At 40.4% G+C, this 26,965-nt stretch overlaps 1 protein-coding gene across 1 annotated transcript; it reads right to left on the reverse strand.

The window, feature by feature from the left end:
- Nucleotides 1–528: 528 nt before the first annotated feature.
- On the reverse strand, nt 529–8,210 carry stc1 (stanniocalcin 1). Its single transcript, XM_031848851.1, has 4 exons — nt 7,924–8,210; nt 6,061–6,203; nt 5,708–5,919; nt 529–5,028 (listed from the first exon to the last, which is right to left on the reverse strand). Exons 1-4 carry the CDS (start codon nt 8,102–8,104, stop codon nt 4,725–4,727), a joined length of 840 nt encoding a protein of 279 aa, XP_031704711.1. The 5' UTR covers nt 8,105–8,210; the 3' UTR covers nt 529–4,724.
- Nucleotides 8,211–26,965: the final 18,755 nt, after the last annotated feature.

Here is a 26,965-nt window from a genome sequence, read left to right on the forward strand (position 1 = left end):
GAAATGCTAATAGCACTGGATGTTATCATGGCGTCATGGTGTCATGGGTGACACGTTTATTGTAGATTTTGTGGTCTGGTGGAAGAGGAAGTGATGAAGGGAATAAGCAATCCAGAAAATCCAGCAGAAGTGTGTTCGAAAAACAAACTCCATGTCTTAGTCACACAACATTTGACACTTAAATTACAAATAATTGGGAGGTTGTGGCAGTTTGGTACTTCTGTCTTTTGTGTTTGTTGGTTTATCAGGAGACCTGTGAACATGTTCCCAAATAGCTTTTGTTATATGCTGTGAACCATTCAGTCAGGACATTATATGTATCTCCCAAACCTATAGGGGAGGTGAATCTTTACTCAGTTTTCATGATGTTCTATCCATTAAACAACACATTTGGGGGTTTGCTGATAAATAAACCAAGAGGCTCTTTTCTGTCTTAGGGCGGCTGATGGAGAACGTAGAGGCCGAAAGGAATTTAAGATGTAAATCTGCGAGAGATGATGGATCCGAATGAGTGAAACAAGAGCAATGCAACATATTTCATACCATATGCCAGATATGATAAATATTTTATTTCTGATCAGCAAAAGACACACAGTTGATGCATTTGTATCTTTCATGACTTTTCAGTACAGAGGAAAAACCCAAACATATACACAGTATGGGTATATATGTATATGGGTATATCTTAAAGTGCAAGTGATTCACAAGGGTCAATCATGCGTTACATAGCATCTGTATGAGGAAGTTCAGTAACCTCCTTAAATCCTCGATAACTTTCTGAATCTGATAGTAAAATAACTGTCACTTATATATGAATACAAAATAAACTTTACTAGTCACTGAAGCTTTTTGATTTAGTTTAAGCACAACATTTATCTATTTCAAGTCTTGAGAGGAAAGAGTACCATGAAGTGCCAGAAGTGAGAAGTCTTTAGTCTCTAGTGTTGACAGGAGAAACAGTTTCACAAAACTCTCCATGGGTCAATTTAATAATGCTCCAGTACCACCTTAAACACCCTATACTTTTATTACAATCTAAAACAGAAAGTAACTTTACCTTATATACTTTTCTCACTTTTAGTTTTTTTCCCTAACAGCCTTCATGGGTCACCTAACTTGGGCATGTTCTCGTCGAAACAGACATTCAGTATACAGGTACATTCTCTGAAATTACCATTACATTTGACTTGGTGAGGAAACAGTCCATTTGCCTTTGGCAAATATATTTGACACGAGGAATGTTCGTAGAAAATAAATATGAAAACATGGATAGACAGTCAAATATTTGAATGTAAATGTGGACTGATGCTGAGCTCACTGTGTGTTGACAGACCAGAGCGGCCACAGCAGAGGGGCATCTGGACAGCATCACACAGGGAAGTAACAGTTTAGCAGCAGCTGTTGGGTTTTGGATTTACCCATGGACAACAAAGATACAGACATATGTATCAATAGTACATGAAGAAGCCCTGACCCTTCAGGATGCGAAATATTCTAATTTCTCACTGGGTAAATAAAACATGTCTCAATTGCACATGTGCTGAGTTTCAATGCCCTTTATAGTGGTTAGGATGCAAAGTGCATATTTGTCATAACATAGTAAGCTAGGATACACTACAGTGTGACTATAGCTCGTAACTTCCCAAGTGACTCCTTCAGAACTGTCCTTTCACACCGAATGACACAAAAGAAATGCACATATTTACAGAACAAAAAGAAACACGGTTTACAAAAAAACACGGAAACAGAAAGCGATATAGAGGAGCGATGCCTTCACGCTGTGAGCGCAGTGCGAGAGCAAACAAGCTGCTGTTTTATTCACACAGCATCAGCTGGCACTGAATGAAATAAAGGTCAATTTCTGTGTTGCTGTGAATCCTTTAATGTGAGATTATTGCATAGTTTTAAATTCTTAACATAGCTATTAAATTGACACTGACATCTCTTTTTTTTCTGGTCTGTGCTTCACTCTTATCAATCCAGGAAAATATATAAATTCCCTTTTTTTTTTCAAACGGGGCTGGGTTCAATTCCCTTCATGAAGCCAAAACTATATTTCATAATTTTGTTATAAAACTATTTTCAAGACGACCGATTTGCAAGGTTTGAATATTCAAGAACGGGTGTTTTCTGGATCAAATTGCTTAATAGTGAACCGAACCCAGCCCTGGTTCCAAGCTACTCTTTATATTGCATTTTCCATGTGCACAAACATTTGCAATTTACTGTCAGTAGAGAAACTAGCTTAAGCCATTGATTATCACAACCATCTATCGACCAGGCATCGATGAAACAAACACCAGCATGAAGTGACCGTGGCTCCGCGCTGATCGACTGATTACACTGAGTGATTGTTTCGACCTCCTGAAGGCCATGAAACATGCACTCTTACCTGCAAAACTGTTTAGATTTCAAATGTTGATTTTGCTTACTAGATGAAGTCTTCTGGGACTTTTTGTTACTTTGATGTAACAGTTACAAGGTCCCTTAATACACACAAATTAACATGTGCTTCTTACTGAGACAACGCCTGAGTGTCATTTTAACTGAACTCCAACAATGTACCACCAACATGTTGCAGAGCGAGTGTGTGAACTAAGTCAGTAGCAGCGGCCTGTAAATATCTTCACACACGTTGGTTACTTTCTCACTGTCTGCAGCTTGAGTAAAACATGCCTGAGCTGAAAGTAATCCTACTGTGTTATCTAAGTTTTCGGTGATAAAATAACAACCAAGAATTTTCTTGAATCTTAACTTTGATTGTTGCTTATTTAACCATTAATATGTAATATCACGACAAAAATTCTTGATTAAAAAGCAGGTTTTCAGGGGCTTTAAAAGAGATTTTGCGACCGAGGGCTAAAGCAGACACAGATACCGCAGTATGTACTCCCATGATGCCTTTCTCTTGCATTTTTCCCGTCTCTTTCTCTACTGTGTTGTATCAGAACTGAGACATTGACAAAATAACATGCAAAATAAATAATAACAGGAAAAAAATGCAAGAGATGACGATAATCAATGACACTTGTTACGCATTAGATTCAACTATGCAGCCACCTTGAGGGAAATTAACTTCAGCCCGTGCGAAGATAAGCACTGCAAACTAGTGCAGTCAACAATCAAAAAACCTGATGCTGGTGTTTGTTTTACTTTGATTGAGTCATCGACAATGTGCACAAACCCCCATCACTGAACAAGCACATCTAGCAGCTGCAACGACGTCCTTTTTTCTTTTTTTTTCAACCAGAAACTGTGTCAGAATGAAGCTATCGGTTTGTTGTGGTCCCTTGTAACACGCATAACGTAGATCACCTGACTTGAATGACCAACCTTGTTCCCCTATGGCCAGCACAGAGTCATGACATGGGTCCCATTCAGTCACCAGAGTGTCAGCTCACTTCTTTTCTTTTTTTTTTTTTTGGCATAGAGCGCATGTTCAAATAGGAGCCATGACTGAACTGCTTTTTAAATCTGTAAACCAATTAAGAACTATAATAACACAATTAAATAATATAGTAGGAAAATAAATATCGTTCCAACAAGGCTTTTTGTTTTAAATAGTTATTCTCAATCTTGACACTGGAAGCCAGTGTGTATGTCACGTTATTCACCTCAGAGAACGATGATCGTCAGTCCAAGAAGAGGGCTGCTCTCAGTCTCATCGGTGAACGTGCTAATCAGCTACTGCACATACACGACCGCCTCAAGCTCAGTTAAGAACATGGATACAGATTCCACTAAACATGGTCCCACATATTATGTAGAGCTCAACAGTCATATGCACTACAAGTGTCTGTATACAAGATATGCATAATGGACTTTTTTCTGATATTTAGACTTGGCCACGACCGGGACAATCCTTATGTGCAGGATGATGAATTGAAACACATGACAGTGGCTACATCTGCCATCAGAGAAAAACAACAACTATAAGTGCTATTAGCTATACACTATTTTGGTATTTCATGAATAGCAGTTAGGGCAGTTTGAAGTTTTTTTTGGTCAGTTTAAGGTAACTCAAAGGTTATCGTGGAACCTCTACAGACCTCACTCCGTATGAGCACTCTCTTTTAGAGGGCAAGCTATGGCTGTCTCAGATACCTTAGTATACAGTACATTTAACTGTTACGTTAGTCAGAAAATAGATATGAAACTCATTTCCACATCTCATGCTCACAATTTGACTGGTCTCATCACTGAAATATTAAATACATCTACCAATAATATCCCATTCCTATCAGTGAACTAATAATAATCCAACTACTGATTTCTATTAATGATTAAATGCCGGGGATATTAGATTGCGTTATCTTTTAAAGTACGGACTTTTGCTCTAGAGGCGTGAACCACTATGGCTGTTTTTTTCTTCTCTTTTTTTTTTGCTTGGCATCAAAAGACTTCTTAAGGATTCATCTCTGTTGGTGGAGGTGAAGAGGAGTGAACAGGACCATGTCGCACAGATGCAACAGCCACATGTTCAACACTAACTGTGAGCGGACTCGATGGAAGGGGGGGGTTCTCTCAAGCCTAAAGTGTAGGATATACAATATAACAACAACCAAACTCTGATATCAACTCTATGTGCGTTCCGGCATTCCCTAGAGGTGCGTATTTCTGTAACTTCCAGTCTAGCGGAGGAATGGATTTCATCACCCCCAGGGAATAGAGGAGCTTTCATGATGTTTTGAGGAATGTGTGGAGTTTCTGAATCTGAGTGGAAGTTAGGAGCTGTCGCTGGCAGAGCGCTTTTTGCCAAAATTACTGGCGGAGTCTCTGTTTCGCAGATTAGGCTGGATCTTGTACATATGGGGACCCATGGACCAGCGCCAGCTCCCACGGCCCTCCACTCCAGTTGGGATGGCGGCAGCTGCAGCAGCCACAGCAGTGGATGGGCAGGGCTTGTTTTGCAGCAGCTGAATAAGCATGGTCATCTCTGGGCCCAGCCGCGACACCATGCTGGTCCTAACGCGGTCCACTGTGTCCTCATCACAGTCCATCAGGCTCTGGAGCAGCTTACCATAAAACCTAGGACAACAAAACAAAGCATCACAGAGCGTCTGTTTAAGAGCTCCAAGCCAAAATGGACAAAATGTACAGCATGGCAACAAAACATTCCTGTGGTACCTGCCAATTGTTCATATCTGTTCAAAAGTATTTCTATGTATTTGCACTCGTGCTCTATAGTCTATATCTATAGTCATTCATATGGGTCACTACTAAGCCTCGAGCTTCACCCTCCTGTAGAGCCCTTTTGTATCCACTCCCAAACTGCAATCCTACATGTATTACAGCGACAATAGGAACAAACATATCAAGACTTGATATTCCTGTTTCATTTTCTTTCATCGTAGAGAGAATGTATGAATCAGATGCCAAACAAAAACATTGAAATCAATACAAATTTAGCCATCTGTTATGCTGCATAACTCAGGGTCTAATGTGGAATTAACAACATGCCAGCCATGTATATCTGTGGTTGTTAGGAAGATTCAACAGTATGTCACATTCATTTAAAACTAGCAGCTACATTTAGTGATTACTGGTACATGAGGCCTTGTTTTTGTATCTACTCTGTGGTCAAAGAGCCTGTTGAACATCATAAGCGTCAAACTCTGACACACCCTTAACACGCCCAAAACAATGTGTCCTGTGTCACCAGATCGCAACTTTAATCAACTTGTTGTTTAGTAGAAGAAGAGCTCACCTATTGGGGAAGTGACTTGGTAGCTGTGCCACTTCGCCAATAGCATCTGGATTTGATCGGGCTACAGTGCAGATATCCAGCTTGCTGTAACACTCCTCTTGGACTTCAGATATCATTCTTTGGAAGGTGGAGCAGCGGCGGATGGTGGGGAATGCCTTCGAGGTGATGCCATTAGCAATGCACTTAAGGCTCTCCTTCACAAATGCTTTACCCTGTAAAAACACAGCAGTGCTTCACACATTCTTGCCCTGACAGTTACACCCATATAATCCTACACAAGCCCATATGCATGGTGGAAATAGAAAGGATGGCATACTGTTTGCAGTCTTTGTGAAATGAATTAAAGTGCATACCTGAGTGTCAAATTTAGCAGCACTGTAAAGGAAGGACTTGCAGATGTCATGCATGCCATCTGTGTCACAAGTTGAGTTTTCCAGGCAGGCGAAGGCCCCGCAGCCAACTTGGAGGGCACTGTTGAGACAGCGTGCCACATCTGCTGTGGGCACAGAGAATGAACCATCAGCCAACAGTGGGTTCACTGGGAATCACTGCACAGTCACTGAGCTCATTACTCAAGGGTTGCCAGGGTTTCAGCAAAAAAATGTGGCCAACAAAAGCACATTTTCATACTTTGGTGATTCACAAAAGACATACAGTCACTTGGGGCAAACAGTGACTTGACTGGAGATTGGACACCGTACAACTCAGACACTATTTGGCACGACTGCCCTTTTCTCTTGGCAGGGACCTATATTCCATGCTTTGGTTCTTTTCAGCAGGGCTTGGATGAACAGCACCAGAAATACCAAAGAGTTTACTGAAAATTGTTGGCGTGCCTGACACACACAAACACTTGTACCACTGGCACACACAGAGATGGATACATACAAACTCATGCTGTCATCAAACTCTGTCTTCAATTGCAGTAATTGGCAAGCTGAATTTGAAGACTCTTACTCCAAACCCCTGTAATGTTCTTAACTATTAACTTAGCACATGTAACAATCCAGTTACATCCCAGAAATGCTCCTATGAACGTCTACATAATGAAATACATGTTCAGAAAATGCTGCTATCTTCATTTCAGGAGGGTCACATGACTGGATTAGTTATTAGGCTGATTAACCCACAAGTAACCCTGATCCCCATCTTTGTAAAACCTATGAAACTACCCACCATCAGCTACCCTGCAACATCATTCAGTCCATTTTCCAAAAACTGACCTTGGCCATAAGGAACACAGCTCCAAGTCCATGCAACCGACTTGACATTTTAAACCAAGAATGAGCTATAAAACATAATCTGTAAATCAGTGTATCCAGATAGTTGGCTCTCCTTTTTCTTCATCCGAGAATCCACTGAGATGGCCAGCAGCCTGACTCAAATCCTTTGTAATAACCATTAAGAAATGTGATCGCAGAGCCTAAGCCTACTTGGCAGACTTTGAATCTGAGGCCCCATGTTGACCTGGTCAGATAAAGTCTGCCTGCCATCGGGGACCAGAGATCGCTCTTAAAATAAAGAGAGTGAGCTGCAAATCTTACGATGATAAAGCAGTTCCCGCAGAAGGGAATCAGCATCCCTGTCAGCCAATTATCACTGGGCTGTAGCTTTGTGTTAAAAAGGAAAAGTCAACATATGAATGAAGCTACGCAGATTCACCCTTTGCAGTGTCATTTCTTGATGGTTATTGCAGGGGATTATGAATCAGGCTTTTTTTTTGGGGGGGGGGGGTGAATAAGACATGTGAACTAATAGGGATGCATTAATTTATCCAAAAGACACAGCCCCAGTGACAAGCAGTGTAACAAATAGCCTGAAGCCTTCTGTTTTATGCACTGAAAGCACCCTCAAGTCCACTATAATGCTGAATAGTGGGACGTATGCAGCAGCCAAAGCCACGAGAAAGAGACTACCAGCATGACACAGCCTGCGCTCTCAGGTGTCAGCACCAAGCTCCATGCTCATCTGTTGCCGGCAGGACACCGGCAAAAAGCACAGCGTTAATCCCGCAGCCTTTATCATGACTCAACGCGCTCGTTTAGACAGAAAAGGCTGTATAGGCCAAACAAATATGAGGGAAAAAAGATCTCCACATAGTAAACGAGCAAAGGTAAGCCTGTGCATTGTGGAAATGGTGTGTAAAAAAAATTTAAAAAAAAAGCAAGCAAGCAGTGCACTCTGAGATATGCAGATGGAGGCAGCGTGTTACTTACAAGGGCTATTGGCAGAAAAGCGCGTTCTCCTGGGCGAATAAGACTCGTTTTGATCCAGTTCATATGCAGATGCGTTCAGCACCATCAGGAGAAAAAGTCCCGTCCTCAAAGGCATCGTCCTCTCAACACAGATAATACAACTAAATGTAAAGAGACGCCTCCTGCTTTGTGTGTAATTCATAAGAATAACGTGCTCCAAAAAGCTTCTGCAGCGCCGAAAACACAATCAATGTAGGTTATTACAAGTAAGCTGCCGGCAACGTCTTTACACTGGACTCCTCACTATCCCTTTGACTTGCATGACAGATAGCACCGATGTCAAGTCTGCATGGGTTTATATGGGAGCGCTGAACATTACGAGTTCTGCGTTTGGACCAATCAGAACGCTGTATTCAAGACCGTGGTCCTGGTCCCTCCACTACTAATTGATAAGATCATTTAACAGCGGCCAACACAGCTCAACATGGAGAATTTGGCCATTATTTCTTATAATAACCCCAAATACAACATGTAAATATTTTTATTTTTATTTCAGAAGTTTACCCTATACATTAATAAATCACCTTGACATGCTACAAGTGGCTTTTTTATACCCAGTACAACAGAATATCTTTCCAAAGTAAGAGAGACTTCCTGCGTCATTACCGAATTCGTAAAAATTAAAAGTATTGTATGAAGTTAGTCTTTAATATAATTTAATATAAGGTTATATATAAAGTTGTTAACCCAAATTACTGGTGACATTTGGAATGACAGTTGCAGTTAGGTGTGACAGGTTTGAATATGAATTAGATAATCAGATAATTATTGTAACGCTCATTCTTCAATCTGAGCACACATGTTATTGTATGTTCTAAACTTGGAGCTTAATTTATACATATTACCTGTAAATGTCATACATTTGCCAATTGCTAATTTCACTTTTTCTAATGTGCATATTGGTATCTGTTGGAAAAAAAAAATCATTATTCCATAAAGCATATTATTAAAGTGAAGTACGTCACTTTCATTTTTTTTTTTAGTTTTCACCTATTTAGTTATTGGTTATTATGAGATATTGTTGGGAGGGCGATGCATTTTGTTCTTGGCTGAGGGCAGAGTCCAAAGAAAATATAAATAGCACGTCTCCCCACCACAAATCATTTGTCTACAGCCCCTAATGTCAAAAAATGCAAAGCCCACCTCCACACTGACAGACCAAAGTGTATCTAACCAACCTGTGTTTTAGTCAAATGTGGCTCGTATACTTTGGCAGACTTAAATGCCTTTGTCCAAATATCAACCCAGAATATTCAAATGACTTGTCTTTTTTTTATCACTCTGGCATTTACCTGAACCGTGCTGAATGATGACACCGTTGTTGCTTTAACTTAAGGGAATCTACATAAAATGGAGATAAACTACCTGTGTTGTTGACCTAATTCTCCACTCTCCTCTTCCCAAGACTGTGAAATGTTGGCTCAGAGACCGCTAACTTGCAGCTGCACGTGCCGGCATACAGAGGATGATGTGTGGGACTCTAAGCTATCATTAATCATGGAGGCCTCACGCCTCTTCACCCAGTGCAACGCTCGACTAAAACAGACAGATTCAGACACTATAGGAAACTGATTTGTCCTGATCATAAGAATGTGGAGTAAAAAGAAGCGCTGAACAGACAAACTTCATGCGTGTCCTCTCGCCATCAGATATACAGTTCCTTACAGGCGTCAATGCGTGCCAAGAATAAATCCCCCCATTAGTAGAAGATTTGTGGCATGTTATGTCTTCTGTGTTCTGGTTGTCTTTGGCAATCTTTGTGCTATAACCCTAGTTTTTGCCAGAGAGTTGTCAGTTGGGCATGATGTCAAGCTGTTGGCACCTTATCTCTTCTGGGGAATCCAAATATGGGCCCTTGCCAGCTGCAACAATATTCTTTTTAATGGAAAGATAATGTGAACGTAACTGCTTAATGAATGGGCTATTATCTACTGTCACAATCAATCATCATCAACATCCAAGTCCCCGTAGTGCATAAGCTACACATTAGACATGTGGTCTGTCAATTTCTTACATTTAGCATCTCTTTCTGTTACAGTAAAGAACTTTCCAGAGTGATGACTGGTTCTCCTCCCTGCAGATTATGTGTGGAGAACAGTATGTCAAACACCAGCCTGCTTACTTATTGGGTATGTCAGCACTCCTAAAAAAAATAAAATAAAAAACTGAAGAAAACTATGTAAGATTTGAGTCAGATGTTGGGCTGATATTTATGTTCGCCATGAATATGTTTGCTGCTCTGGCATCTATTGCTTCCCTATGCTTTTTCGCTCAAGCTCGGTGGGGAGTGGGGGGGGGGGGGGGGGGTTTCGGTGCGCCTCCGCTGAAACTGAAGACAGGAGTCAAGAGTTTATTCATGAGTTTGCAAGTCGGTCTCGTCCTTGTTAACACATCACTGCAGACTCTTCCTTTTTGGATCGTAGCCATACCACAGACACATTTGAGAAGACCACTTTCGTGTCCTCTGGGGAAAGGATAATGAATTCCTTTGTCAAGTAGAAGAAGGTGATTCACCTTATTTTCAGAAATATAACAGACAACACTGGCATGGACATAGTTCGCTGAAAGGACAAAGGCAGCGTGAGAGTTTTGCATTCATTTACATTGAGGTGGATGAACGGATTCTCTGATTAGAGATCACTTTGCATCAAAGTTGAATTTTACCCTAAGCTTACTGCTGTTTGCCTGACAGTTACTTCCTCTATAACTATATGATCAGGAGATTGCTCATTATCAGCGAGAGATTTGAAATTAATGTAATAAATGGGAAGGTGATCTTTTATCAAGCACAAGCAAATTAATATGGCTAAAGTCTCCACTAAAGCTTTTTAACTATGTTTATGTAATGGGTGATATAAAAGCACTCTCAAGATGTCCCCTGAAGGACAGTGTTAGTCTACCTGTGTCCACAAGAGGGACTTTTGTCAGATGTTACTGACTTGCATGAGCTATTCCCGTAAAGCAACACCTTGGAACACGTTGTTTATAGTGTACTGAAGGGGTGGAGGGCAAACATTACGATTTGGCATTTTTGAGAAGTGGAAAAGATCCACGACACTCGGTTGGATTATAATTACAGTTGCCCACATGTGAAACCAGTCGAGGGCGAGGTGTTTGCACCTACCTTTAGATGTTTCAGTGTGTGTTTTATGTTTGGTCAGGGGGATAATGAGTTTTGCTTCCAGGCGGCAGATGCTTGTCGTGTTCACATGTGAAAAGCACTTCATTTTTTGGAAAATATTTTGAAAAAGAGGTTGCAGCGCTGCACAGTAATGACAGAAAGAACCAGGATCTGTCCAACACCCAGTAGTGCTGTCAGGAAATGGAGAGACCCCCAATGGTAAAAGAGAGACGTCACTTTTAAAAGGTTTGGAATAAATACACATCCGTCTAAAAAGCTCCCAGGAGGCAGATCAATTGTTAGAAAGCTTTTTAAAACTGCTTCCATAAATCAAATGGTCCTGTCTAATGTTATTGAAACCACAGTTCTAATCTGTATTGTTAGAGGAAAGTCTATCAACAACCAGAAGTGGAGCAACCAAACTGAGATTTGGTTTCTGTGGGCACACTGAACAGCTAAACCCTACAATTAGCAGATGCCGCTCTCATTATGTTGTGGCCTTGTGGAATTCACAATTCTTCAAAAAAAGCATGATGTAAACTGACAAAATACTCGGTAGTATCTGAATGGATGTTTTTTTTCTAAAACAGAACATAACGCAAAAACTCAGGGGATCTGCACTCCTGAATGTGTATCCAACATGAGTAGCATAGCAAGGATATACGTACATCTGGAGCCTGGAATGAAAGCACACTGCTGCCCTGCTTCTTGAAACATTCGGACCAAACATTACACGAGAAAAAGTGAATTGCTACAAATGTTTTCACGTTCTCCAGGCAGTGATGTGACTACAGATGACTTACTTAAGTCGCTGCTCTGCAAAGAGAATACAAATCAAGAACAATCATGTTTGGGCAACATGGATGAAGGACTGTGGAGGAGCACTTTAAGATTTCCTTCTATGTGTAAAGTACAAACAATGTGTGTAAACAACCTCACACCAATTACTGTCTTCATTACTGCTGAGGTTTGATATGTCACAGACTGTGAGGACAACCTCAGTTCAAGTTAGACTTGAAGTGTTTACAGTGCTCTCAGATCTTACATAATAAATACAAAAATATTCATGTTATAACATATTAAGCATAAACATCAGTAGTTGTGTTAAAGTTTAACAATGAAGCATTGACTTTATTAACATTCTGTCAGGACTCCTTGGCATCAGTTAGATTTAGGAAAACACATTGTGGTTTGGGTTCAAATTACTACATTTCTAGTTACTAATGTAGCTCAAGCGCAAGTTCAGTCAGGAAGACATTCACTTGTGATCTCTGTCTCTCCTCTCCTTGTAATTACTCTATCAGCTGATTGGAGGCGTGCACTGTTAAGCAACCAACCAAATTCGGCACACAGTTTCCTTAAGCCAATCAGATCGTTGCTGTCGAACTTTAAAGTGTTCTCCTCTCTGCTGCTGTCAGTTGTCATTTCAGCGTTAAGCAGATGCGACCCTCCTCCACCCCAGTCGCCTCCAGTCAGCATCACAGTCAGGCTCCTGATTCACCACCACCACCAGTGTCTGGACTCCAGGGGGGATTAGGCCTATTGGACCTCAGTATCCCTACCCTCGGTGATAGTACTTCAGGATGGAGTCCAACCGCCAAAGACTTTGCACTTTTCATATTTGATGCTTGTATAATAAATCATTGTTATATTATAAAACAAGTCGCTCCTGATTGAACTACTACTAGTTCAAATGTGACTAAAATTGAAAAATGAAACTAAAACACATATGGGACAGAAATAGCTGTTTGTAAATTGAAAGTTAAACTGTGAACACAACAAACAACACTTGGCCTGCAGGACACAAACAGCTGTTTGTAACACCTTGTTCGTTTCCAGCAACGAACATAGCATGTGACGTAGTATTAAACAGTGAGAAAGACTCCTGCATATGTTGGGCAGAAGGGTCAAACAAACACAGGACTTATGACCACAAAACTGGTGTTCGTGTCCCAAAGTGTTGCTTGAGTGACGCGTTTGACGAAGTGGTTTTGTTGCCTAAATGTAACTCTCGTCTGAAAGTCGTGCACAGCGACGCGATGAAAAGTTGTGCTGAGTGACAGAAAAAAAAAACAATAAATTTCGAGTCCATGTACCAAATCTATAGATTGAATTTTGTGATTATTTCACAAACACACACAGCGCCCTCTTGGTTTAGAGTCCAGTGTTTGTTTCAGCTCAGTCAGACGGAGACTCTCTGTAGAAGCACTCTGTCACCTGACCTTTCCTTACATTGGGGATTTGTGCTCACTCATTTGGAAAGATATATCAAATACTTTTTTGAATGATATATCTGTTTCCAGATGTTCATGCTTCAGGTTACATCAGGGAGTAGTCTTTTTGTGAGTCTTATCAGACTCCTGGATTGAGTTTCATTTACCAGAGTTCATCCATGGCTCATCATCAGTTAAGTCTTGTCAAATATAAGCATCCGTGCTGCTGGAGTGTCCTTGAGCAAGATGCTGAATCTCAGCTCCTAGCTCCATCTGTGTTGTTCTGTAGCTGGTCCAGCTGTTTTACCTTCCAGTAAAACAACTGAAATGACTCATTTCAAGAATGTTGCTCACCCAGATCAGCAGCCCAAAGATGTTTTATTAGGACAAAACAGTGCGTCCCAAAGTGATGTTGTGATGTGTTTTTATTGTCCAAACTTTAGGTTTGTTACTTATTTTAAGGCAAACCTTGATGTTTTTCCTAAACTAAATTTGTTTGAAAATCATGCTGAGTAACTTGAAAATTATTGGAAAATTGGTGTCCATGTACACAAATCAATAGATTGAATTTTGTAATTATTTCACAAACAGCCACGAGACTGTGTTGTGGTTTCACATGGGACACGAACAGCGGCCGCTTGTTTGTTACAGCTCGGTCAGACTGAGACTCTCTGAAGAAGGACTCTGTCACCTCTGTCAAGCCCAAAGGACAAAGAAGTGCGGCTTGGATATCGTGTGTGCGTGTTGCATGTGTTCTGCTCCAGATTTTTGTTGCTAAATTTGGATTGGAAACATGTTTAATGGGAATGCTTTTGAAGTGAGATGGTGGGAAGTATTGTCGACTTGCGTGAGCCATTACACTAGATACATTTGAAATGCGTTATTTTATCAGACCCACACTATTTCCCAAATTGCAGAGCCTCTCACAGAGCTCTGTGAATCACAATATCATTCTATTCTCAGAGCTCCATTGCGCCTAATCATGTAGTGGTACTTTTGCATTTGCTGTTCGAAACACCTGCCATCCGGTATGTTTTTTGTGGGTAATATCCTCTGGTGCACAGGTGTGTTTGCAGTAACTGTTTCCAACAGCAGCAACAGTAGTTTCAATATAATACACTAAAAATTAACATTGTCATTTGCTTTAGCTAGATCCAACCGCAGTTAAAGATGACTGACACCTTTAGATACTTTGACTTTATCCCCAGAACATCTGAGGAAACTTACAGTACGAGACAGAAGTGTCTGGCAAGCGACCTCTGGAATGTGCATCCAGTGAAATATATGAAAAGCACATTTTGAGATCTGCAACTTTGTCAATGATTGATTCTTTGTGTCACACCTTTTATATCCAATGTCATGGCTCCTCAGTTGAACATCGAATGTTTGCGGATCGGTCCACTGATTAAATGCCAAAGTGTCTGTTGAAGCCAAAGTGATGTGACTAAGAACAGAGTATTTGTTTTGTTTTGTATAAAGCGATCTGTGCAAGTTATAGTATAGCGTTGTCATGCATTTTAACAACCCTGAGACAAGCTGATTGTGTTATACTCCAATCAATTACATCAAATCATTTTTTTCCTCCCTTGGATTTGAGATAACAAGTGAAATTCCCCTTTACATTGCACTGCCCAAGCACACACACTTGCATCTGTGCATTAACGCTGCACACATTCTCTCTCTCTCTCACACACACACACACACACACACACGGACACACGAAGCAAAATCCTAGTGCCTGTACCTTAGAAGGAGTCTGTCTGTATGCAGCATGCAGTAGTACCTAGGCTATGTTCCCTTCACCCAGCCATCTGGTTTCAGTTCAGACCCATCTGGATCTGTCTCCAGCCCAGGCATCTCAGGAATACATTTTGGAGGGGTGCCCACATCCGTTCACACAGACAAGTGTTTTCAATTACTCAATTTTAAATGTCTCTAAAACCCAAATGATTGAGCTTTTTTTTTTTTTAAAGGCAGCAGTGGTGGTAAACACTGCTTTAAAAGAGCTGCTTCAAAGGGAGTAGGCTGACCAGTACACGAGACTGTGTTACACCTTGATGACTGGCAGGAGCATGTCAACGCTTAACTCTGCAAGCCGACTCCAGGACAAAGACTCCAGGATCGCAACACATACTTGTTTGCTGATTTCAGAGCTACCGCAAATATCCTCTCAGCCAACATGAAGCAACTGGAGAGCCAAGAAGTGATGAGAACCATGCAACAAGCTCATCTCATATTGTAACTGACAGGATGATTCTACAAGCTCCCACACCAACAGGAACGCGTTAGCGTCATGTATAGTTGAGGTTTGTACCATTAAACTCAGAAGATATTTTAGGTCTATAGCAATTTATCAATTTTAAACGGGCGCTGCATGGGCTCACGTTGATTGATATTGATGAATTTCTGAAGCATGTTGCATCAAATACCAATTTCTTAATCACAATGTATTGCCATTGCTTATTCCAGTCTGCTGCATCAAGGATGTTTTGGATTCTCCTTCTACAATTCCTTTTAAATATATTTTATATTATTGTCTGACACTTAAGTTTTGATAGACAACGTACAGCAAGAGGAGAATGATGAATATAAACTAACATGTAGCAAAACCAAAGGTTGGTTTTTAAGCATTTTAGCCAGCTACACTTTCTATCACTGACAAAGAACTTTCCCATTTCTGTAAGAGTTGTGTGTGTGTGTGTGTGTGTTTGTGTGTGTGTGTGTGTGTGTACGTGTGTACGTGTGTACGTCTGCGTCATATCCTCACACATTAATCCATCCTGATGATTTCTGCTGTGTCAGAGTGACGCTTGTACCTGAATCTATTTTAAATTGTGACCAACAGCACATTGTAATGACTGCTATGACTAAACCAGTGGAGATCTTTCTCAGGATGCCCATGGGCATGTACTCACACTGCTACAGTATTTCACATGGCTGTGTGATAAGAGCACTTACAGTATACATTGTCGCAGGCAGTTAATCCAAAGGAAATACGGCCCCCTTTTTTCAATTTGCATGCTAATACCACTGCAGATTTAATCTGATATGAGCTGCACAGTGGTAGCCCTTAAATAAATTCCCCATCAGGCAGCTCGTCTCTGTTGTTCACATCTATTCTGCATTAGTCCTGCAGCTGCTCTCAGCATCATATTCTTCTTTAAATGTTGTACGGCCTCCTTCAGACTGACAACAGCACTACCTCAACAATGCGGGTTTTTTTTCCGGGAGGAAAAAAGTAGATCCTGGCCCTACTTTTTTGAGCACAGTGCAACGTCATCCTGTGATGCACTTTGTTGGCCAATAAAAACACAAACAAGTGTAAGCTTGTTAAGGATTAACAAGGCTTGGATGCACATAAACTCTCCTGGTTTGATTATCTATAGATACAATTAGCAACTGTTTTATAATGAATTCAGTTATTTTCAAAACAATCCATGCTTGTGGCTCTGTGAGGCTGTAGTTTGTCACAGTGGTGCTAACATGCTTAGTTTAGCATTTTAGCATGCATAACATTTGTTATTTAGCAAAAACGAAGTACAGCAGAGGCTGATTTTTGCAGGTATTTGGTCATAAACCCAAGTACTGCACAAATTACCTTTTTGACGTGACGGTGGTGGTAAAGTAAAAGTGGAGGGATCATTAATGTTGTTACATTCCACTATGAGGACATGAATGTCTGTACCAAATGGCATAGCAATTTATTGTGTTGGACAAAACACCCAATAAGACATGTCATTTTCCGACTTGTATTAAAAATATAGTTTGAACTTCAGCAAGCAGAATATGTTTTCAGATGGTTAGTGTTTGAAGATTATGCAAATACCTTCAGAGGTGGTAAGTGGTAAGGATTGTCATACAACCATCTGGGTTTGTCATGGTTTCTGAGAAACAAATGCTCTATACCGCGAAGACAACAAAAATACATGAGAAGATCTGAATGCACCCAGATATGAATTCAAAATGAATTATGAGCATTATTGGAATCCAAAATAAACTATTTATTTACTAAATGAAGCTGTAATGTGGCTATTGCAGCAAGCTTTAAGTCCTATAATAGATGCATCTAAATATGAAATTTGTCTCCATACACATGGGCACCTCAGCAGTCATTAAGAATCAGCCGTTTAATGCATTAAAGTTCTAGAATTATGTATAATTGTGAGATTTCTTGATTGTGGGTTGCCAAAAAAAATACATAAAAATCCCGAATTCCTATATACACCATCAAGCCATGAGTCTCACCATTACACTAATTACCATGTTGTTAAATGTGTTTTATATACAGCTTTAATTCCAATGACCAGAACTGAAAAGAGCTTGAAATCTGGAGGATCGTTGTGGTTTTGATTTATGGTGCTGGAGAGTTTCTCAATGATCTTGCGGTATTCATCACACATGCCTAATTCCTAATCAGGGTTATGTACATAGCACTACATCAAGAGCCCTTCAACATCGCTCAGAGAATGTTGACTTGGTAATTTATTTTGAGCATCGCTTATGATGGGAACATAAGCCAGATGCCAGGATGTTTATGGCGTTGTTGCTTTGTGGGCAGCGGTGTACACAACCTCTGTCTCTCGCTGCGGCCAAATTTTCCATGGCCAGTGCATCCTTATGGTCAAAACATCTCCAGTAATTTACAGTAATGAACTTGATGTTAGCAGTGATATGCATCATGAACATGAATTACTGCGCTGTGTCAGATGGGGGCAAAGAAAACAAGACTGATTATTGTTCTTGCTTAAATGTGTCTGTAGTTATATCTACAGATAAATAAAAGTAAAAATCTGAATAAATCAATGCAGAAGATTCCCTACATGAGGGTCAATGAGTTTGCTGAGTATGAAAATGATGTGAATCATATGCCATTACCTACAAAGTCCACAAGTCTCAATCCAGATGAGAGGAAGTCGAAGAGAGGAAGTTGAAGGGAGGAAGCGAGGGGAAGAGTATCAGAGTCACAGTGTTGTACAATCTGTGCCGAGGAACAGACTATACTTACCCACTACTGAGACACTTTGTGCAGTATTTCAGGGAATTACGTAGATAATGTCATGATTTACGTTCAATACCGATGTTTGGTGTCAATGCAGGAAACAGTGTGTCCTTTAATTTCCATTGTTTTATGGCATTGGACTTAAAGGAGCAGTGTGTAGGATTTAGCGGCATCTGGCGGTGAGGTTGCAGATCTCAAAGATGGGGATTCTGTCCCCCGAAGTGCAACCGCCATGACAACCACGAATCAAACCAATATTACTGCAGTCGCTTCACAGACACTATAAGTAAGTGTACCGTAACAAGTGAGAGGCTGTGGTGATGGAGATAACATAACAATCAACAGAACCAAAACTTTTACAAATACTATGAGGCACAAATGAGTCGAGGAACATGCAGCTCCACTGATCTTGATCCTCTGCACACAGTTGTTTGTCATTAACTGTTGCTTTTATCAATTATTTTTCATTGCTCTGTTTATGTATCTGAGCTGCTTGAGCTAAATGTGTGGGTTTCACTTTCCCAATGCTCAGTTAAGATGTATTACATAACTTGTTTTGGATTATGCAAAGTGCTTATGACAGTAGAATTTGATATTGACAATGCTGGTAGTTACAAAAGGACAATTATTCACTCAGTGGCAACATAAACTACTTGTATACACTGCTACAGTGATCTAGGCATGTAGGCCTTGACCTGCTTTTGCAAATTTGAGCTAAAAAGAGGCAAGAAGCGTCGTAACAAGCCACAGCCCACTATAGTTTGATAGTAGACACCTTAACCACATAACGGCCACAATGGATAATTAAGAAAGCAATGGGATTTGTAGTAAAAGCTTTGTGCATCCTCACTGAAATACAGCCTCCGTGTCTTCAAGAGCCTGAGCAGCTTGGCCGATCGCTGTGAGTGAACGCAGATGGGAGAGATGCCCAGCAATGGAAAACGGGGAATAAACTAGCTTAATGAAAGCATCATGGCACAGTGAAAAGCCAGTCTAAGCCATCAGTGAGAATGCCCCGGGGGTAGGAAGATGGGCTGGTGTGCGTGCTGGGGGCTGGAAGCTTGCCTAGATCCAGGAGCTCTGTTGGCCCTCTGTGGACTCATGGCAGTCCACTCCCTCACCATAGAGCTCCTCCCTGGGAGCAGCCAGAAAGTTGATATGTCATGTTACAGGTTAGGCCCTGAAGTATACCAAGTACCATATCAGGAAGATTACATGCTTAGTTGAGAATGGCAGCGACCCAAGCTTGTCTGTTACAGATGCATCTGCATTTCATGTCCTTGACAGAGTCTGGAGGAGATACAATTGCTTAAGACTCATGTTTTAATTCTTGTTACAGAATAGACACAACCACCTTCTCCTCAGGACACTAACCAACTTTTTTTTAGTCAAAAACAATATCAATGTGCTTTTTAAATATGTTGGTAATAGTTTATTGCTATTAAAAGGAAGAAAAAAGCCTGCAAGAGTGCTGGTGTTTCACCGTACAGCGGGCATCATCAAGTGGTGCACCGCGGTCCGGACCGGACCAAGAGGTGGTTGTATCTGGATCTGTGACCAATGTCTGCTGAATTAATGAGAAGAGATAATATTCTCGCCTTAGACTGCCGGCACAGCTCATCACAGCTAAAGGGGGCTGCTCAAAGCTGTGTTTTCACTTTTTCTAAAAGAGGCACTTTTTATATATTTTATACAGAAGAATCTGTCCTTTGTACTGGGACTCATTTTATTCATGGTAAAGATTGCTATTTGTTTCCCATAGGCCAACAAGTGCCGTACAAGATCAATGTGTCTAAAAGTATCCTACTTCTAAAATCCCCAATGAAAATGTACATTGCTGATTTTATTTGATTGATCTTGGGGTAGGCTATAGGATGCAATTTAGACATAACGACCCCTTTGAATATTAATTGAATGCTCCTGCCGTGCGGACTGAAAGATCAAGTAGCAGACGGCATGTTGTTAGTCGTATTGAAGAGTGAGGACCACACCCACACGGATCGAAATTCACATGCTGTTTAATGAGCTAGCTGGCCTGCAAACTGATTTTCCCAGTGACTGTTTGTTTGGTCGCCTGTTTGACAAGAAGTGTTTATGTTTGTACATTTGATAAAAAGGAGACTTTAGCAGGAAAGCTAACGTGGGATATTGTTGATATCTGTGGCTTCTAGAGTGTCTGGCTCAGTGTGACCGGCGTCTGCTCTGATAGATCGCAGACTTTACTGCTTGGTGCAAGATGTGATTTGCTCCGTGGAAATAAGGTCTCCAGCTACGTTGACGGATACCTAACGCTATTCCATCAATAACCAATAAATGTCTCTCTTTTGATGTCTGGTTTTTTTCTTCAAGGAGAGCACGGGAGTAGCGCTTTACAGAGCAGATATGTATGTTGTTGCAGACAAAAACATCTTATTTGAAGTTGTACTTATATCATTTCTATTCACTGTCCTATAAAGATCAATCAGGGGAAGAGGGGGATGATCTAAACATCCGTGTTTTTCATCAGGGGCCTGTGGGGCACGACCCCACCAAAAGGTGCTGTTGTACAGAAGTCATTTTTCTATTTTAGACACAATAATGGCAAACTCAACTTTGTCTACTTCATACATTTATTGCAAATTTTCATCATATTCTGAATGAACTTTCCGACTGTGAGTGGGGCCTGATGACCAGGGTCCCTATAAGTATTGCTAGCTAGCTAAAGAGGGACTGATATTGTACTTCCGTGAATGTTACAACAGTAGTGATGACTCGTGTGGATTATTTAACTACAGCACAACTTAGCACTTTACCCCTGAAGCAAAAGATATAGTGTTTGGGACCACATCGACCGGATGACTTAAATATATCTCAAGAGGGAAAAGAAAAAAAAGATAATTCAAGTACAAGTGGTCCAAATGGAGAATTAGTTAACTGCTAGCATATATTAAAAAAAGCCCTGTTCTGCTTTCCATGTCTTCTTCTTGGAGGGGAAACTGTCTGGACAGCAAGTGGATTTAAAGACTTGAAACATCTTTCAGAAAGGCTTGTAAAACACGAGAGTTGTGCATCGCATGTGGATAATGCCGTGAAGTTATAGGCTTACTGGGAACAACGGACGTTTTCTCTCTGCTTCACGGTGCGTACAGACGTGGCATTGAACGATACACCCGTCAGACTGAGGAAAACGGGTATGTTCTTGGCACAATTACAACCAGTATAAAACTTTGAAAGTGCGAAATTGCATCGTGCGGACGTGACGAGTCTGCCGGCTCGTTAAACCCTGGCATTTTTAGATGCATATTTGAGACTGTGCGAGGGACACTCGATGATCAACCCTATTTTAAGGGCACTTCAGCCATTATTTAAAAAAAAAAACAACTTTTCGATTGGATTGCATGTGCAGTGTTTACAAGGATGAGGTCGCTCAACAGATGACACATGCACCTATCGTTGGTCATGAGTAGGCTGTTTGATGTTGAGAGAACTTTAACATTGTCCTTTGGTGGTCCCATATGTTGGTATGGCAAGATATGCCGTCAGATCTTCATTGTGTGATTTTAGATGGCATTATTCAAACTGGAATTTTGTCATCACTGCTGTTGGTAAAACATTGGTCACATGGATGAAAGTGCAGTTCAGGGGAAGGACAGTGATGCATTCACTCAAAGGCACAGAAAGAAAGCGATGTTCAACAAAACATCTGTTAATTGTAAGAGTCATATGTAAATGGATGAATTTGAGTGACTAAATTCAGACAGGCCAACACTATCCATCAATGGCCAGGTGTCCTATCAAACTGTCTTTTAGAGTCAGTCAGCACCTTTTCACTCTTTGTAAATCACTCTGTATGAGCCAAGTCAGCTAAAAAAACATATATGTAATAGTTGCTGCCTGTGGACAGAATGGGGCGTTTTCCTCAGTCCATTCAGTGTCAACTCTACTGACAGAAAGGTCATTTACAACTTCCAAATATATCCTCTCCTGCATCAACTGGCAAATATGATGAAGTGGTCATGTGTTTTCCACTGATCCATCAAGAACTGAATCAAACTGTGAGAGCCAGTGCAAACAAGGCGAGGCTGGGTCATGGCCTCTCCTCTTTGTCTCTGTTCGCAGGAGAGCGGATATTAACACACAAATAGGAGATAAGGCAGGTGAATTAAAAGGTGACGCCAAAAGAAAAGATGGGTTCAGGAAAGACAAACTCAGTTGTTTTTTTCTCTTATCACTCATCTCCACCAAAACAATTTCTAAAAATGAGATTAATAACCACTGTTGAAGGGGTGTCATATTTTCCAGGGCGTCAAAACGATACATCTTTTCCACACATTATTCCTTGAACGGTGACAAAAGTTGTATAAGCAGAACATATTGTTTAACTGACATTCCTCTATTATCCCAGAACATATTTTCTATCTTGTGTTTGTCCTTTGTTTAGCAATAGTTTACCAGAAATGGATAATAAATACCAAGATAATGCTACACAGCAATGCTACACATTTTATAATGAATTTGTTTTTTACTGTCTTTCATCCTCTATCCAAGTCTGCTTGCACTAATATGATTTACTATATACAATTTGGTCACTTTTAAAGGTGGATCGTTTTATAGAGTTGATGGAGCAAATATTTTAGGACATTCTATACCAAGCCCCCATATGAAGAGCTCCGGGCTTTGAGTCATCAAACCGTGGAATTACAACTTCCGGGTCCGTCACGTGATGCCATAAATCAGCAGTTTGGTTTTTTTCGAGGTGAATCAACAGTACAAACACTTGTGTGTAGCATTTACAGGGGATCTACAGGCAGACATAGAATACAATATTAATAAGTATGTTTTCTTTAGTGTATAATCACCTGAAAATAAGAATGAACCGTTTATATCACCATGTTGCACTGCCATGTTTCTACAGTAGTCCATAACAGATAGTTATACTATTCACTATGAGGGGAACATAATTGCCTGTACTGTTGTATTATCCATCCTATAACTGTTGAGACATAACTAACTGACATTCCCATCCTTACAGCTGGGGTATATTGATTAGCTCAGCTTTAAAGTGTAATAGCTGGTGTTAAGACACGTAATGTAAAGGAAAGAGTGAAGTGGAGGGAAATGAAGCACATATAGTCATAATTAGTGAATGTTCATTGTTTAGAGATTCATCATCTTTCAGTTGGATGTACTGTGTCCAGCGGACGTGCTCGATAAGGGAGTTGAAACCATGTGTCCCGTGGCTTTGGCGTATTGTTTCCAACATATTTCATTCTTTAGAGACCAGTTTACTCTTTACTGTCCACAGTCATTAGATTTAGAGAAGAAAGGTGACAAGAAAGTCTTTGCTAAAAGTATTTTTCTTGCGTGGCTGGTGTATATGTGTGAGTCAAAAGGGAAAGTAAATGAGTGTTTTTATGACTCCTTCTCTGTACTTTTCTGGGTTTATTTAACTTTGCAGTACAAACCACATCGAACACTTGCAGTGAGTGGGCCGAATAATGAAAACAAGAGGGGTCCTTGTAACCTTTCATGTGAGTATTCTTGGCAAATCCATGTTCACTTCCCTGAGACATTTAAAATTTCAGCTGCCCAGTTGGAAAGCTCTGAAAAGGGCTGGAGCTATGATGCATTAATTGGCTCACATATTGCTCAGGAGCACGTGGATAGCACTGGCTTCAGTATATTTTAACAGTCTTAATCGTAGATTTGATAATGGTAGGTGTTTGAGCTAGGGAATATGCTCCTACATACTAAAAGTGTACAGAAAGGCTTTGATAAGTCGGTTTAACGTCACAGCGAAATTGACGACAACTCAGACCAGTGTGTTCAAAATGTCCGGTTAATTATTAGAGCTTAACAGACTCCAACAGTAATGTTCATGGCATTCAACATTCTCTCCTGGTATTTGTTAGTGAGTGTGTTTGCATTCTTGTCTGGGATGACAGATAAACCAGCTTTGCTTGCATGGAAAGCCGTATTGAAGAATGGCTTTGTGCACAGTGGGGAATGTGTAAACCGCAGTGTCTGCAAATGTCCTCACTAGACCTCGGTGAGGTCCTTCGGGTCCCCGCGAGATGTAATGGTTTACATACGCAGCTCGCAGCATGGCGGCCATCATTCTTAGCTGGATATGATTTGAAGCAGTGGATTTTCCTCACATTATTGATATATGGCCGTGCTTGGTTGACGTTTTTGGATTTTTTGACTGACAACAAGGGTTTAAAATTTATATTTTTTGTTGTTTCTTTTATTGTAGCTCACCGCATGCCACATGTGGGACCCATGTGGCGCAAATTCTGATCAGGAGAACACATTCCCACATCTGTGGTGTTGGTGAAAGATTTATTATCTTATAAGTGAGCTAACAGATTTTTAAAGCGGTCATGAATCTGATTTTATGAAATACTTGAATTTATAATAAAAAGCTTCAGATGGATCTGAAAGCAAATAGCTGATGTCACATAATTTGAATAAGAAAAAAAACTGCTTTCATCCTCATCTATTTTTGCAAGTCTCTTTTGAAATACTGTATTGTATCACAGTGAAAAGGGACCTTGTAGAGGCTAATGTGAAAGTATTTAAATCAAATAGCATATAATAAGCTTTTGATTAGTAGCCCAGGCAAATTAGTGGTACAGTTGTTTCAGCTTGGCCTTCTCTTTAGTGGTTGCAACTAAAGGAAGTAAAGGAAAAGAGAATTTTGAACTTCAGTATGTGAGCGCTATGATTACTGCACAAGAGTGAGTGTTCAATCCACTCGTAAATCATGGGATAATACTAATGTTTTAAGAAAAATCTCTCTCTCTCTCTCTCTCTCTCTCTCTCTCTCTCTATAGATACAGTATATATATGTATATTATATAAAGATGCTATTGCACCCAAACAGCATAACACAGGTATATAATGAAGTTATGCAACAGTAGATGTTATGTTTGTTTTTCTCCTGTTTTTCTTCACCTCTTTTTTCACCTCTCCTCTTTTTTTTTTTGCTCTTTTCCTCTCAAGTGCCTGGAGAGGAGACATGATAATTCAAAGGAGGTTTAACTGAAAACTGCACAATTTAGAGACAGCGGTTTTATGTGGAAAAAGAGAGGCGTGCACTTAGTAACACATCCAACAACACTGGCGGTGACTTTGTTGGGGGCGAATATTTTCCATTAAGAAATTCATGAGCTTGTAAACAGCTCAGGTCCTGGGAAGCATAGTTACATCAGGGATGATAACCAGCCTGTTTGCACAAAATACTACTTGTTATGTTTTCATTGACATACCCTCTTCTGTTTTTCTGCACAACAACAGCTCCCGGCTCACTTCGTAATAAGCCCAACTCTAATCCTGAAGGAAGCTCTGGCCCAGAATTCACCTCCGCTCCAACATTTACAACTTTTTCTGTAGATTACTGATTAAGTAAGTGTTACTGTGTGTGTTCCCGGCTGTGGCTTTCATTGCTTGGCAACCTCGGTGTGAGCATGCAGGTGCACACAAAGCGGTGTGCTGGTGAAGATGAGTCAGTACAAAGTCACAAACTTTAAAGGGCCACCTGTGAATAGACATAAAGCGGCCATTGTGCTAACCATGTGTGAGCTGAGTTCACATCATTTTGTTGTGCTCCGCTCGCATTTTTCATGTCTCCTTCTTTGGCCGAGCTCTTTGAGGTGACGCTGCTCACTGTGACTGATGCTAACATCACGAGCAAAACTCCCCCTCATCTGTGGATGACGTCTTATGTGCTTGCACGCAATAGATTTAAAATTTGAAACATGAAAATAAGACCATCAGAATTTGTATTCAGGTAGGGAATAATTACCAGGTTCAGTGCTAATTAAAAATACCACTAAGAAGCAAAGGGCCAAACATAAAGTAAAGCACAGTTAGAAAATAGTGCGCCATTAAAAAGCCTAAAGAGGTCTTACCAAGTCATCATGCTTATACGGACAGTGATTACTCACAAATAACATGTTGGTCCATTAGAATATAGCTCTATAAAGCATGATAACAAGAGGTCATGCTCTGGGTCAAAAACAAGTCTGCATTACAGAGTAATTACTTTAGTGGATATTTGTAATGCCATATTTTATCTCTTATTTTTATACCTTTAAGTGAGTGCAAAAGTCTGGCATTTATTTTCTGTTCCCCCTGGCGCCATGTAAGGTGCCAGAGGTTTTAAAGTTAACCTTCCTGGAAAGTATTGGTTATTTTCTAAATAGGAGGCCTGCTGTTATTCACTTTACTGCGTCTCTATTTGGTTCTGTGGAAAGTATGTTTTTGATGATCGAGAGTAAAGATGATTCTTGCAAAAATCCATAACAGAAGGAGTAATAACAGCAAACGCATTGGGGAAAAAATAAAAAGTGTTTGTTATGAAACAGTCAACATGTCAAACTACATTATAAAGTATTACATTGTTTTGTGTGAGAACATTACTGATAAATGCACGCAAATACCAAGAAGCTGTGACGACTGCCCTCTCAGAATCATTAACACCAATTATTCACATCTTGAACGGGAAGCTGGGCAGCTTCCTGTTCACTTGACTTCATTTCCTCCTGTTGCTGTTACTGCATTGTTTATCCTGTGTTTCTTCCTCTACGAGTCTATCCGTCATGAACACTTCAAACGCTTTGCCCTTCAGTCTGCACTAAATAGTCTTTCCCTTTCACACTTAAGTTGGTTCCCATGTGTTTGGAAAGC

Source organism: Anarrhichthys ocellatus, unplaced genomic scaffold (assembly GCF_004355925.1).
Source record: "Anarrhichthys ocellatus isolate YVR2014 unplaced genomic scaffold, GSC_Weel_1.0 scaffold9, whole genome shotgun sequence".
Taxonomy (NCBI): Eukaryota; Metazoa; Chordata; class Actinopteri; order Perciformes; family Anarhichadidae; genus Anarrhichthys; species Anarrhichthys ocellatus.